The sequence below is a fragment of the Thalassophryne amazonica genome, chromosome 1 (assembly GCF_902500255.1).
Source record: "Thalassophryne amazonica chromosome 1, fThaAma1.1, whole genome shotgun sequence".
Classification (NCBI taxonomy): domain Eukaryota; kingdom Metazoa; phylum Chordata; class Actinopteri; order Batrachoidiformes; family Batrachoididae; genus Thalassophryne; species Thalassophryne amazonica.
The window spans coordinates 158,055,634-158,071,969 of record NC_047103.1 but is presented as its reverse complement, the minus strand read 5'-3'; the positions used below and the strand labels follow the sequence as shown (position 1 = coordinate 158,071,969).

Here is a 16,336-nt window from a genome sequence, read left to right as displayed (position 1 = left end):
TTGGTGATTACCACACAGAATCCTTTCCTTGGAGTTGTGTGTTTTGACCATGTTATTTGACTTTTAGAATGTAACTGCTATCAAACAATCAGAAAATAACATTATTTCTCTGATTTAGTATATTTCTGTGCAGAAACACTCTCTCTTTCACTAACCCCATTCACTGTGTACCTAGCTTCACCAACTTCCTCGCTTTTGTTCTTTGGTGGCAAGATTCATATGAAATCTTTTCTGCAGGGTTATGCGGAGCTATGGCAGTATTATTTCATTTTTAAATTGTAACTGTTGTTAAATAATTAGAAACAACAGTTTGTTTCTGTGATTTCATTATATTTCTGTGCAGAAACAATCTAAGGGCCCCTTCACACATAGTGCGAAGATTGGACAAAGTGCACACTTAGTGCGCATGACGCAGGAATCATGTGCAAACCGTGTAATGTCGTCTCTGCCTCCAATACCTCGTACACCTGTTGCTATGTCTACAGTATTTGTGCACACAAGTGCCTGAAAGATAAAGTGTGTGCTGTGGGAACCCATCGCACCCTCTAGTGGCAGGTGCCGGGCAAATTCCAGGTGACACGCACGAACACCTAACACCGCTCACGTGGCACTTAGAAAATGTGTGGCCAGTCGCACTCTTCACATGACAGCAGACTGCAGACAAACACTTTCATACTCGAAGAGAAATTTGTCTAAGCCCCACACGAGTGTTGCTTTGGTGTGTGCACTGAGATGAGAGGAGGTGTGTCCTCCCACTGAAGCGGCTGTGGACATCTGTGGATCTGGACATCCCAGCTGGACACCATGTACTGTGTTTGGACGGACATGAACAAACAACTGCCCACTGTGACGCGCGTGTGTCTGTTTGCAGTTATCAAGTGGACATAAATAAAAACATATCACTGTGGCAACATGCTGCAGCGAGCAAGCGCACGGCGTGCACATGGACAGGCTGCTCCCAGGTTGAAATGGACCATCACATGAGAACACGCAGCAGGTGATCTCACTATCATGTCACCCACGTGAGCTCTGTTTCACATGACGCTGTGTCCTGCAGCGCGTCGTCCCCAAGACGCGCGCGTGGCCGGTTGGAGACGTGCCAGCAGATGTGGACATGAATGAGACAAGCGAACTGCTTCTCATTCATGTCATTTCATGACTTTATGTCAGTGACCATGAATCATTTACATAGAAACAGACGGATCATATTTGTATTGCTCGCTTGATAAATGCCATGTTTTTATATGGTGTGGGTTTTTATTTTTGTAATACTTCCATGTCCTTCCTGATATGAGGCAAATTCCCGCAGCTTTCAAAGAACAGCTCTGTAGCTCAGTGGTAAAGTCTCTGACTGGCAATCAGAGCTTTTGGAAGGTGCGACTTCGTGTCCAGTGGGTCGTATTTTTTTTTTGTTGTTGTTGTTTGTTTTTTTCCACATTAGCGGCGCGATGTGGTCCCACGGGTACCGGCTGTTTTTTTTACATTTTTTTATTTTTTTTTTCTCCTCCACATAAGTGGCGTTATGTGCCACAGCTGGCACTGTGTGTTCGCGCCCGAAAGACACCGGCGCATGCACAAACTCTCGCACCGGGTTCATGCACACCTGCCCGTCGGCGCGATGTTTCGTGGTGCGCTAATTTCGCACTGTTTCACCATTTTCGTCCAAACGCCATCCAAACTTTGCACTATGTGTGAAGGGGCCATAATGGACCCCATTCACTGCTCAACTGGCTCGACCATCTCCCTGGCTCGCTTTTTCTTTATCAGCTAAATTCATTCAAAATTCTTTCTGTAGAGTTGTGTGGAGCTATAAAGGTGTTTGAGTTTTAGAAAGTAACTACTGTGAAACCACAAGGAAATAACAGTTTGTCTCTGATTTTGTACATTTTTGTGCAGAAATGGTCTCTATCCCACTGATAACCACACCTGCTCCTAATCCATCATCAATCCTGCAGGTGACAGACATGTCTATGGGATTGTACATAGGCAAAACAAATGATCTGGTGTGCCACAGGGTTTGTCCTCATGATAGGCCCTCATAGCATGGTGAATTATAAGATTGTAGCATTTATTGTTTTTGACTTCTTTTGATATTCCGTCACTGTGTTTTAGAATGTTCATGGCTCGGCTTTTCCAAAATCCAGTAAAAGCGCCTGATGGCGTATTCATGTTGATCCTGGTTGTTTTATTCCTTATACAGCTACGAGTAAATGCGTGGCTGTTCACGTGGTGACCACCTCACTAAAAAGGTGTTTGCATTGATGCACCCCTGCAGTGTTGTTTTCTGCTAGAAACTTGCCTTCTACCTCCTGGACCATGATGCCATGTTTGCCAGGCTCCAGCTGTAGCTTCTGCCCCCCCCCAAAAAAGTGGTACTGGAATTGGTTCGACCAAAGCATGTGTGGTTTTGCAGTGGAAACACCCCCTACGGTTCACACTTGAGCTCCACCACCAGCACTGTGGAAAAAGTGGACTCCGGACCCTCCTTCTTGGACACAGCTGACCTCTCGCATCCATCACTGCCCTCCTGAGTCTTAGTAGCAAAGTTTTCCAGGTGACCCAAAGTCAGCACGGTGCCAAAATCATCTTAAAAGCCATCCACAAAGAGGATCGTGGTGCTGAACACTTTTGGGAAACCAGCCATAGCTTCATGCAGGGATGTCGGCGTGCTCAGCCATTTTTTTTTTTCTGCCTTTTTATTAAGCTTATTGACAGTGCACCCCAACCCGGACCGGACCAAATGTTGGGTTGGTGTGATGGGAACACTCTGGAAGTCAGCAGTAACTTTTAGAGCTTCTTCCGTCAAAAAAAACAAAACTGTCTCTTTGTGGAAAATCCTGCTGAAGCTCCTAAAAGCTTGTTAATGTGGATGATGTGTGCATGTTGTGACTCAGTCGTAGTGTCACTCTGATATTGATTGCAATCAGTCCCACCCAAAGAATCAGCCAATCAGTCTATCACAGATTCCCGTCTGCACACTTTCATTACAGTGCGGACAAAATCTAAATGCCTTGTGTCTTTAATGTTAGTGTGTATTTCATTTAGCTTTGTGTTCATATGTTCAGAAACACTTATTTTTAACAAAAAAATAAATCTTTCTGCACAAATCTCTCATGTGTATTTATTGCTGGGACCCGCCGCATTAATATCCCTGATATTTTTACAGTTTAGAATCTCAGTTCCTTCCTTCATTCCCTTTATTTTATCATTGTGACCTGCAGAGGTCTGAACATTTGCACGCTAGCTTTCGGCTGTAATCTGGCTCCATCTCGCCCGGCATCCAGATGATTTATTATGGTTTTGGTGGTGCTGCTCTCGTCCCTGACTGGGCCTTCTGCTGCCGCCATTAGTGACGACACTTACTGCTGATTCTGGTCCTGAAAAATCCAACAAGCATTTGTCAAATTCTGAGGGCTGTTAGAGTCCATTAGAGGATGAGACTTTAGAGCCAGCATCATAAATTTGGATTCAGTCCAGTCATGACAAGAAATGCAGCGTTCTGTATCTTCTTCTGGGAGGAGTGGTAATTTAGAAGACAAAGATTTGAGGCTGTGCAATTTTTATTCTGATTCATTCATGTGCAATTAAAAACGAGCAACAGCGACCTCCAGTGGTAACCAGGAACAATCAGTGTCAAGGTTTCATGAGCAACTTCAGGGCCAGATACTGGCCTTTCTCTCCTAGCCTGTGATTGGTTGGTGGCCGAGATGCTGACGTCAGCCCATGCGTCAGCCTCGAGTTGATGTGCGAGCGATGCGCTCCTATTGGTTGTTTAGGAGTGGGAATAGAGGTGGGCGATACCAGGAATTTTGGTATTGATCCGATACCAAGTAAATACACGCCCAGTATTGCCAATATCAATACCAATACTTTTTCATATTTAAGATTCATAACTCCAAAGGATCCAAAAGACCTGAGATAGAATTTCGCCAAACATTGTACATGACAACAAAATACTTTATCACAACATTTTTGTTTAAAAAATATCAACACAACTTAAAAGAATATCTCCGGAGGTAGACAGCTGACAAACCACAATACAAGGGTGCACTGCTCCGTGTTGTGTGACACAGCATAGCGCTGTTCTTACAGACAGAGAGTAGACTTTGATTAATCTGCGTGCGCTGCAGTCAGTGCGTGCGGGAGAGAAAAAAGCTTGAGTATCGAATTTTTTTTACACGAGGATCGTTCAGTATCAATACCAGCGATATTATCGATATTAGGATCGATCCGCCCACCTCACTCCAAAATGGACCCCAGCATCTGGCCCATTCCATATCCAGGCCGGTTGTCAGGCTACTTCAGACAGTTACTTTGTGTTATGATTATTTTGCTTGTTAAAAGGTGCCAACATGATTAGAAATATCAGGTTCACTTATACTCACAAATATGTATTAGAATGTAAAATATCAGTGATAAACCGTGTTTTTCTTTTTTCTTCTTTTTTTTACAGTTACTAAAATGTTGAGGATGTACTCTCACTCTAAAAGTAATTCAGTGGTTTTGTATATATCACAGTAAGAAACAGCTATACTGGCTGACTTAAATCTCTGAAACACATTCAGTTGATCAAGTTTAATATACCAAATGAAATGCCTAAACATTTAAGTCAAAGTGTCTTGTCTCCCTAAGGAGAAATTTGCCTTGGACACAAGGGTCTGCTACACAACAACACATCCGGTACATAGCACCCATACATCAAAAACAACAACATAGTAAATCAAAGTTAAAAAATAAATACACAACATTATTAACATCTTTGTGCAAATTCCGCAATACATAACCTTATGCTATCTTCCCTGAACTATCTGCTGATTTATGAGCTTCACTGACAAGGGAATAAATGAATGTTTATATTGATTATATTTACAAAGAGGAACCCTATACTTCCTTCCTGAGTTAAGTAAAATATATTCAGAGTGCAGTACATGAGACGCATCTGATAAAATATTGTCTGCACATCTGAGAACCGCCTGTTCAAACAACTCTTGGGGAGTTACAGGTACCACCATACCCATGATTTTGCCAGCTATCTTAATCAGGTTTAATATTTGAGTTTTTGATTTAACTGTTAAATTACAAAACCAGCTAGTAATAATACCATACCGTAACACAGACTCAGTCATTGCTTTGTAGAAAATCAGAACACTTAACACTTAATTTTATGTTATCTTTATGTTTTATGTACACACACAGTGGCACAGTGGTTCAGAAATGATGTTTTGTGTCAGCATAAACATATTATGCATAGGTTTAGGTCATTCTATTGTGGGTTTAATACAGAAAGTTATTGTTTATAAGGCTGTGTTATTTATGTCTCCCCAAGTGTAATTTACAGGTGTTTAAAATTCACTGTGCCCCAGACACTAATTCACAGGGCACAGTGAATCAACTTAGAATATAATGAAAAAACACATCATTATAAATTATTAAATATATGCTGATGCATATACAAATTATAATCCAGCAAACCAGCTATTTCTGTATTTATTTATTTGGAACCCTATTAGCTTCCACTAAGTGGTTGCTAGTTTTCCTGGGGTCCAATAACTTAAAATCACAATCAGTAAGGTATATCTTCTATTATAAATTCCAAATCTAAGGTAGAACCCTACTAGTGTATAATAAAGTACATAGGCGCAATTTGGTGGGGGATAGGGGGGACATGTCCTCCCCACCTTTTCAACCATGGGGGACAGAATATGGTATGTCCCCCCCCCCCCCCCCCCGGACATATATGTGTGTACTTGAAACATGCTATGCCAGTCTTATGTGCAAACCCTGTCAGTCTTATGTGCAAAACCATGTCAGAATAGTATCCTTGTTTCTGCAAGTTTGTATTTTTAGCAGCATTGACTTGTTTACAACACCTGTTTCTTGTTTGTCACATTTGGAATTTTCTGGGACTGCATTTGCCCAGATTTGAAACCAAAAATAGTTGCCTCTAGGGACTAGTGTCTACACATAAGTATCAATGGACCATATGCTAATTTACTAAATTCTGAAAGTTAGAAAAGGAAATCAGAAAAGCTATCTGGGACCTCAGAAAGCCCATCTGCAATTATTGCTTGATCTCCAAAATCAATCTATGCAAGCCAAATTATGTTCAGTATGAGTGTTGTCATTAGTGCCACTTCGAAAATTAAATTCATGATGAGTAATTTATCCTAAACTTATGATCTGTTGTTTTTTTCAAACTTATGCAAAAACAAATCTTGAGGAAAAAAAAATACAGTATGCGATAGTTAATAATTATTAAGAGCCTGTTCTTTCATATTTATGAATACATTTTACCACATTGCAGTTGTTTTTTAATGAGAACTCAACCTATCATTCTTTTTGAGTTCGACACATGTGGTGATACATTATTTACAGCAGGATGTTAATAAAATCAATACTGGCTATTCTCAGAATAAAGTACTCATATCCACAGTTTCAAATTGTATAAGTCAAATGGTGTCCACTTTATGGTCTTCTCAAAACATTAAAATTACTGTTCTGGATGCTCAGAATGCATCTGAGCTTATCTACAAACCGTAGACCCCTGGCCTATGGACTTCAGCCCTGTGGGCCTCGCACTTTGTCCCCCCATTTCTAGTTCTAAAGTGCGCCCTTGCTAAAGTATATCTAAATATCTAAAAAAAAAAAAAAAAGAAGAAGAGTAGAGGTGCCTGGTCTTAAGAACCAGGGACGATAGGTTTCCCTACCCACCTAAGTGGCTCAAGAATATGGACAGCATGTATATAAGTGATATTTACACAATCAGGGTAGCAAACAACATATGTAGAAATATAGTTACTACATATTAATATTATAGGAGTTAGCTCCTGAAACCTAAATGTTCATACAGGAGAAGATGGTAGTATACATCTACCTAGTCTGTAGACTCTGTTGTAAAACTAAATTATAGCTAGTAGGCTAAGATATAAATATGATTGTTATTATAGAAACAGAAGCTATGATGTAATATGTTTTAGGTTTCTATCTAAAGTTAACCTTGCTAGCTTACTATAGGAAGACAAAATCCATACTCTACATGCTTTCTAATGTAAACCCCAAACTTAGATACTATCTATTGAAATCTATTAACCCATAAACTGAAGAACTATTAAAAATCTACACCATGTAAAATAAAAGTGTAAATCACGAAAATAGGCCAGATGAGCTACCGTTAATTTAGCCGTTAACTAGCCAACCGTACCTTGCTAGCCAACAAAGCTAAACAAAGCCGGTAACTGGCATATAAAGTACAATAGTGTCGCTTCACCCGACAATAACGGTATTAACAACAAATACATATAACAACAAATGTAAACGTGTGTGTTTTAACGTTAGCTTCCCAAACAGCACAGAACCGACTTTCAAGACTTTCCTTTATAAATTGTTGGTTGTCTGGATCAGAGATTTCAGTTAAATATATCATACAGCAGACAAACACACTGATATTTGAGAAGTGAAATGAAGCTTCTAGTACTTATAGAAAGTGTGCAATAATTATTTAAACAATATTAGGCAGGTGCATAAATTTGGGCACCCTTGTCATTTTATTGATTTGAGTACATTTAGCACGAATTATTGGAACAAAAAATTGGTTTGGTAAGCTCATTGACGATTGGATTCACTTGTGTAAGTGAATCCAGTCATGAAAAAGGATATTTAAGGTGGCCATTTGGAAATGTTTCTCCTCTTTGCATCTCTTCTAATGAGTGACAACACTGGAGCTTCTAAACAACTCTCAAATGACCTGAAAACAAAGATTGTTCAACATCAAGGTTTAGGGGAAGGTTACACAAAGCAATCTCAGAGATTTCAGCTGTCAGGTTCCACTGTGAGGAACATTGTGAGGAAATGGAAGACCTCAGGCACAGTAGTTAAGGCCCAAAGTGGCAGGCCAAGAGAAATCTCAGATAAGCTGAAGTGAAGGATGGTGAGAACAGTCATAGTCAACCCACAGACCTGCTCCAAAGACCTACATGATCTTGCTGCAAATAGTGTCTCTGTGCATTGTTCAACTATACAGCGCCCTTTGCACAAGGAGATGATGGATGAAAGAATAATGCAGAGGAAGCCTTTTCTGCATACACATCACAAACAGAGTCGCTTGAGGTATTTGGACAAGTCAGCTTCAGTTTGGAATAAGGTGCTATGGACTGATGAAACTAAAATTGATTTATTTGGACATAACAAGGGGTGGTATGCATGGCTGAAAAAGAACAGCATTCCAAGAAAAATGCATGCTACCTACAGTAAAATTTGGAAGTGGTTCCATCATGCTGTGGGGCTGTGTCGCCAGTGCAGGTACTGGGAATCTTGTTAAAGTTGAGGGTCACATGGATTCCAGTCAATATCAGCAGATTCTTGAGAACAATGTTCATGAATCAGTGACAAAGTTGAAGTTGCACCGGGGCTGGATTTTTCAACAAGACAATAACCCTGAACACTGGTCAAAATCTCCTAAGGCATTCATGCAGAGGAACAAGTACAACCTTCTGGAATGGCCATCTCAGTCCCCAGACCTGAATATTATTGAAAATCTGTGGTGTGATTTTAAGCGGGCTGTCCATGCTCAGAAACCAACAAACCTGAGATGTTTTGTAAAAAAGAATGGTCCAAAATACCTTCAACCAGAATCCAGATTCTCATTGGAAGTTATAGGAAGCATTTAAGGCTGTTATTTCTGCAAACGGAGGATCTACTAAATATTGATGCCTAAATTTATGCACCTGCCTAATTTTGTTTAAAGAATTATTGCACACTTTCTGTAAATCCTATAAACTTCATTTCTCTTCTCAAATATCACTGTGTTTGTCTGCTATATGATACATTTAACTGAAATTGCTGATCCAAACAACCAATATTATTTATAAAGGAAAATCATGGAAATCATCGGGGTGCCCAAACCTTTACATACAACTGTACATGAGTGTTTTTATCGATTATATTTATGAAGAGGAACTGGACTGTACCTCCTTCCAGAGTCAAATAAAATATATTCAGAGTAAAGTACATGAGATGTATCCAATAAAATATTGTCTGTAAGTCTAAGAATCGCTTGTTCAAACAAATCTTGGAATATGTATAGGTCACACAGGTTTTAATCATACTCTCAACGTCTTTGGAAAACAGGGAAAACATTTGGAGCACGTGTTACTGGAATGCCAAGCATATAACAGACAGTGAAGTATTCTGTGAGAACACTAGGACAGACCGGTTTAACACTTCAGGGATTACTTTCTTTATCTACACTTAGCAGGGGCGTAGGCAGAAATCATAAAACGGGTGGGCCCAGAAAAAATCAGACGGGCCCAACCTTTGGGGTTGTAGGTAAGGTGTAGGTATTATAATACACCGTTTGAAAAAGTGTGCCTCGTTTGGACATCGCAAGCAACGTTATCACTTAGCCTACAGCACTGGCAAAGTGAGCACACAGACGCAACACGTCAGACACAAGTACTCTTCATGGATAATGCAAGCTGCAGTGCAGCGCCACACACACACACACACATACACATTCAGTGCAAGTCTGGTAGCCTACTTGGCTTGGCCTAAACCCAAAACGTCAATAAGTATTTACATAAGGCATTGTTTCAAAAATGAATTCCAAGTTTAATGATGAACACATCTCAAGTCAACTGCACAGACGCTGTGCGCACAGTTACACAGACGCAAAGTGTCAGACACAAGCACCCCATGGACAGTGCAAGCAGCAATGCAATGCTTAGTCATGTAAAGTCCTTTAAACTAAAAATTCAAAATATATCCACAACATGAAAACAGGTTGGCTCGGCGGCCAAATTATGAAATTGATAAACAGTGGAAACCATGGCTCAGCTTAGCTTAGCTTATGACAAGCTAATGAGAGCGGCACTCTGAGCAGCGTGCGACAAAGACGAAGAACACTGATCGATCAGTGCATAGGGATCAGTGGACGAAGAAGCAGAAGCAGCGACGCCTGCTGGAATTGACTGGAACGTCTGTTTCTACCCGGACTCAAATACGAGTTGCACACGCGACAGTCACTCACAGCGTCCTTCAGTAACGGACATATACATTTTTTTTTATATATATATTTTAAACGTTTTTGAGCATTAGATGTGGCTGTAAAATATAATTTTCATTATGTCGAGCAGGAGTCTTTGTCAAGTTATTCAGCGCGGTAAGTAGTTAAAGTTAGCATGCCAGCTAATTTCGCTAGCGCTCAAGTTTTGGCGTCAACGTGGATCATAAATGAACTTGCTGGGACATTTCTCTGGCCGGTTAAACCCCTTAAAACTCTTACATTATACCACAGAATAGGTGTAGTACTGCGTTATCAAAACCACGTAAGCTTGCAGTTAGCATAATCTAAACTAACAATTTAGCTCCTACATTCACGACATTATAGCGGTGACTAGGGCTACAAGTCATGATTATTATTTATTTTTAAGTAAAAAGTTTTAGTGATGGGAGGTGGATAATCCTGGCTTCAGTGAGTAAAAGTCCCACCATGTGTTTATTCTACATGTGCACCTAAAACGGGTTTTAGGATCCACCTGATTTCACTCATTAACTCATCTACCTGCCTGGTTTAAATTGAACTAATCAGAATCAGCTGGTTTTGTGGGTGGTAGAACTTTCACTCTCTGAAGCTGAAATCATCCACCTCTGGTGATGACAGTAATTGAAAGAAGAGCCAATTTCATTGTCTGAATGGAAATGTTTAAATTGTCAAATTGCTTGTTACAGACTGAGACAAGTGTCAGATTCTCACATTTGAGATGCTGCAATCAGACAAACTTTGGTGTTTTCCTTTAGTAACCCCATGAAAGTATGAACTATTGTTGATTATTTTTCTGTCCCATGACTAAATATTTGGATGCAATGGCTTTTACAGTTTTTGCTGTTTATTTATATGTTTTGACTGTAGACCGTATCCAGTGGCTTTGCGTTTCAAATCGGCTGAGACGCTACAGAAAGCAATGCTCTTTGTTGCCGGCAATCAATGTTAACGGCTATGGAATCACTTCCTTTCAAATATCGTGAACTCTCGAGGTGCACGACTTTGTCTGAGATCCTTAAGGGACAATTTCTGGTTTGTAAAGCCCCAGTCACACTGACACAGAAGCCAAACAAAACGAGAACAGTGTACAGTGGGGAAAATAAGTATTTGACCCCCTGTCAGTTTTGCAGGTTTTCCCACCTACAAAGAATGGAGAGGTCTATAATTTTTATGATAGGTACACTTCAACTGTGAGAGACAGAATCTAAAAAAAAAATCCAGTAAATCACATTGTATGATTTTTAAATAATTAGCATTTTATTGCATAAAATAAGTATTTGACCCCCTAGAAAAACAGAGCTTAACAATTGGTACAGAAACATTTGTCTGCCATTACAGAGGTCAGACGTTTCCTGTAGTTCTTGACCAAGTTTACACACACTGCAACAGGGATTTTGGTCCACTTCTCTATACAGATCTCCAGATGTTACAGGTTTGGAGTGTCAGCTCCCTCCAAAGATTTTCTATTGAGTTCAGGTCTGGAGACTGGCCAGGCCATTCCAGGACCTTGAAATACTTCTTACGGAGCCCCTCCTTAGTTGCCCTGGCTGTGTGTTTGGGGTCATTGTCATGCTGGAAGACCCAGCCATGACCCATCTTCAATGCTCTTACTGAGGGAAGGAGGTTGTTTGCCAGAATCTCGCAATACATGACCCCATCCATCCTCCCTTCAATACGGTGCAGGCGTCCTGTTCCCTTTGCAGAAGAGCACCCCCAGAGTATGATGTTTCCACCCCCATGCTTCATGGTTGGGATCGTTTTCTTGGGGTTGTTCTCATCCTCTAAACATGGTAAGTGGAGTTGATTCTAAAAAGCTCTATTCTGGTCTCATCTGACCACATGACCTTCTCCCATGCCTCCTCTGGATCATCCAGATGGTCGCTGGTGAACTTCAAACGGGCCTGGACATGTGCTGGCTTGAGCAGGGGGATGTTGCTGCCCTGCAGGATTTTAAATCATGACAGCATCATGTGTTACTAATGTAATCTTTGTGACCGTGGTCCCAGCTCTCTTCAGGTCATTGACCAGGTCCTTCTGTGTAGTTCTGAGCTTTCTCAGAATCATCCTTATTACCCTCTGTAGTTTTCTCTGGGCTCCTCCCCAATCGGACCGGGAGTGACATGTTTAGCCGCATGTTCTCCTTGAATTGCTGGCTGTCTGAGTGGTGTCCAAAAAATGAGGTGGGCTTCATAGATAATTGGCAAAGCTTCTTGTGGAAAACCTGGTCTTGTTAGGAGAGATGGCATCCATCCCACTTTGGATGGAGGGACCAGGAAGCAGAGTTGTAGTCTTACACACCTCTCTGCAGCTTCTCTCCCCCTGCCATCCCCTCATTACCCCATCCCTGTAGAGACGGTGCCTGCTCCCAGACCACCAATAACCAGCAAAAATATATTTAAGCATAAAAATTCAAAAAGAAAAAATAATATAGCACCTTCAACTGCACCACAGACTAAAACAGTTAAATGTGGTCTATTAAATATTAGATCTCTCTCTTCTAAGTCCCTGTTAGTAAATGATATAATAATTGATCAACATATTGATTTATTCTGCCTTACAGAAACCTGGTTACAGCAGGATGAATATGTTAGTTTAAATGAGTCAACACCCCCGAGTCACACTAACTGCCAGAACACTCGTAGCACGGGCCGAAGCGGAGGATTAGCAGCAATCTTCCACTCCAGCTTATTAATTAATCAAAAACCCAGACAGAGCTTTAATTCATTTGAAAGCTTGACTCTTAGTCTTGTGCATCCAAATTGGAAGTCCCAAAAACCAGTTTTATTTGTTGATATCTATCGTCCACCTGGTCGTTACTGTGAGTTTCTCTGTGAATTTTCAGACCTTTTGTCTGACTTAGTGCTTAGCTCAGATAAGATAATTATAGTGGGCGATTTTAACATCCACACAGATGCTGAGAATGACAGTCTCAACACTGCATTTAATCTATTGTTAGAGTCGATTTGCTCAAAATGTAAATGAGTCCACCCACCACTTTAATCATACCTTAGATCTTGTTCTGACTTATGGTATGGAAATTGAAGACTTAACAGTATTCCCTGAAAACCCCCTTCTGTCTTATCATTTCTTAATAACATTTACATTTACTCTGATGGACTACCCAGCAGTGGGGAATAAGTTTCATTACAGTAGAAGTCTTTCAGAAAGCGCTGTAACTAGGTTTAAGGATATGATTCCTTCTTTATGTTCTCCAATGCCATATACCAACACAGGACAGAGTAGCTACCTAAACTCTGTGAGTGAGATAGAGTATCTCGTCAATAGTTTTATATCCTCATTGAGGACAACTTTGGATGCTGTAGCTCCTCTGAAAAAGAGAGCCTTAAATCAGAAGTGCCTGACTCCGTGGTATAACTCACAAACTCGCAGCTTAAAGCAGATAACCCGTAAGTTGGAGAGGAAATGGCGTCTCACTAATTTAGAAGATCTTCATTTAGCCTGGAAAAAGAGTCTGTTGCTCTATAAAAAAGCCCTCCGTAAAGCTAGGACATCTTACTACTCATCGCTAATTGAAGAAAATAAGAACAACCCCAGGTTTCTTTTCAGCACTGTAGCCAGGCTGACAAAGAGTCAGAGCTCTATTGAGCCAAGTATTCCTTTAACTTTAACTAGTAATGACTTCATGACTTTCTTTGCTAATAAAATTTTAACTATTAGACAAAAAATTACTCATAACCATCCCAAAGACATATCGTTCTCTTTGGCTGCTTTTAGTGATGCCGGTATTTGGTTAGACTCTTTCTCTCCGATTGTTCTGTCTGAGTTATTTTCATTAGTTACTTCCTCCAAACCATCAACATGTCTATTAGACGCCATTCCTACCAGGCTGCTCAAGGAAGTCCTACCATTAATTAATGCTTCGATCTTAAATATGATCAATCTATCTTTATTAGTTGGCTATGTACCACAGGCTTAAAAAGCCATCACTTGACCCAGCTATCTTAGCTAATTATAGGCCAATCTCCAACCTTCCTTTTCTCTCAAAAATTCTTGAAAGGGTAGTTGTAAAACAGCTAACTGATCATCTGCAGAGGAATGGTCTATTTGAAGAGTTTCAGTCAGGGTTTAGAATTCATTATAGTACAGAAACAGCATTAGTGAAGGTTACAAATGATCTTCTTATGGCCTCAGACAGTGGACTCATCTCTGTGCTTGTTCTGTTAGACCTCAGTGCTGCTTTTGATACTGTTGACCATAAAATTTTATTACAGAGATTAGAGCATGCCATAGGTATTAAAGGCACTGCGCTGCGGTGGTTTGAATCATATTTATCTAATAGATTACAATTTGTTCATGTAAATGGGGAATCTTCTTCACAGACTAAGGTTAATTATGGAGTTCCACAAGGTTCTGTGCTAGGACCAATTTTATTCACTTTATACATGCTTCCCTTAGGCAGTATTATTAGACAGCATTGCTTAAATTTTCATTGTTACGCAGATGATACCCAGCTTTATCTATCCATGAAGCCAGAGGACACACACCAATTAGCTAAACTGCAGGATTGTCTTACAGACATAAAGACATGGATGACCTCTAATTTCCTGCTTTTAAACTCAGATAAAAGTGAAGTTATTGTACTTGGCCCCACAAATCTTAGAAACATGGTGTCTAACCAGATCCTTACTCTGGATGGCATTACCCTGACCTCTGATAATACTGTGAGAAATCTTGGAGTCATTTTTGATCAGGATATGTCATTCAATGCACATATTAAACAAATATGTAGGACTGCTTTTTTTGCATTTGCGCAATATCTTTAAAATTAGAAAGGTCTTGTCTCAGAGTGATGCTGAAAAACTAATTCATGCATTTATTTCCTCTAGGCTGGACTGTTGTAATTCATTATTATCAGCTTGTCCTAAAAGTTCCCTGAAAAGCCTTCAGTTAATTCAAAACGCTGCAGCTAGAGTACTGACGGGGACTAGAAGGAGAGAGCATATTTCACCCATATTGGCCTCTCTTCATTGGCTTCCTGTTAATTCTAGAATAGAATTTAAAATTCTTCTTCTTACTTATAAGGTTTTGAATAATCAGGTGCCATCTTATCTTAGGGACCTCATTGTACCATATCACCCCAATAGAGTGCTTCGCTCTCAGACTGCAGGCTTACTTGTAGTTCCTAGGGTTTTTAAGAGTAGAATGGGAGGCAGAGCCTTCAGCTTTCAGGCTCCTCTCCTCTGGAACCAGCTCCCAATTCGGATCAGGGAGACAGACACCCTCTCTACTTTTAAGATTAGGCTTAAAACTTTCCTTTTGCTAAAGCTTATAGTTAGGGCTGGATCAGGTGACCCTGAACCATCCCTTAGTTATGCTGCTATAGACTTAGACTGCTGGGGGGTTCCCATGATGCACTGAGTGTTTCTTTGTCTTTTTGCTCTGTATGCACCACTCTGCATTTAATCATTAGTGATTGATCTCTGCTCCCCTCCACAGCATGTCTTTTTCCTGGTTCTCTCCCTCAGCCCCAACCAGTCGCAGCAGAAGACTGCCTCTCCCTGAGCCTGGTTCTGCTGGAGGTTTCTTCCTGTTAAAAGGGAGTTTTTCCTTCCCACTGTCGCCAAGTGCTTGCTCACAGGGGGTCGTTTTGACCGTTGGGGTTTTTCCGTAATTATTGTATGGCTTTGCCTTACAATATAAAGCGCCTTGGGGCAAGTGTTTGTTGTGATTTGGCGCTATATAAATAAAATTGATTTGATCCTTACCCCACAAAGTGAGATCTTGCATGGAATCCCAGACTGAGGGAGATTGACAGTCATCTTGTGTTTCTTCCACTTTCTAATAAATAATCATAACAGTTCTTGTCTTCTACCAAGCTGCTTGTCTGTTGTCCTGTAGTCCATCCCAGCCTTGTGCAGGTCTACAGTTTTGTCCCTGGTGTCTTTAGACAGCTCTTTGGTCTTGGCTATGGTGGACAGGTTGGAGTGTGATTGAGTATGTGAACAGGTATCTTTTATACAGGTAAAAAGTTCAAACAGGTACAATTAATACAGGTAAAGAGTGCAGAATAAGAGGGCTTCTTAAGAAAAATTAACAGGTCTGTGAGAGCCAGAATTCTTGCTGGTTGGTAGGGGGTCAAATACTTATTTTATTCAATAAAATGCAAATTAATTATTTAAAAACCATATAATGTGATTGTCTGGATTTTTTTTTTTTAATTCTGTCTCTCACAGTTGAAGTGTACCTACGATAAAAATTACAGATTACATTCTTTGTAGGTAGGAAAACCTGCAAAACTGACAGGGGGTCAAATACTTATTTTCCCCACTGTATTTC

General features: G+C 40.4%; 1 protein-coding gene across 1 annotated transcript in view; it reads left to right on the top strand.

Moving 5' to 3' along the window:
- The first annotated feature begins 9,999 nt into the window (after positions 1-9,999).
- The window catches only part of mrpl39 (mitochondrial ribosomal protein L39), a 30,318-nt gene continuing 23,981 nt past the window's right edge, over positions 10,000-16,336 (top strand). Inside the window, exon 1 of the mRNA XM_034177294.1 lies at positions 10,000-10,156. Coding sequence (XP_034033185.1) covers positions 10,120-10,156 — 37 coding nt within the window. The 5' untranslated portion in view covers positions 10,000-10,119. The remainder of the gene's footprint in view (positions 10,157-16,336) is intronic.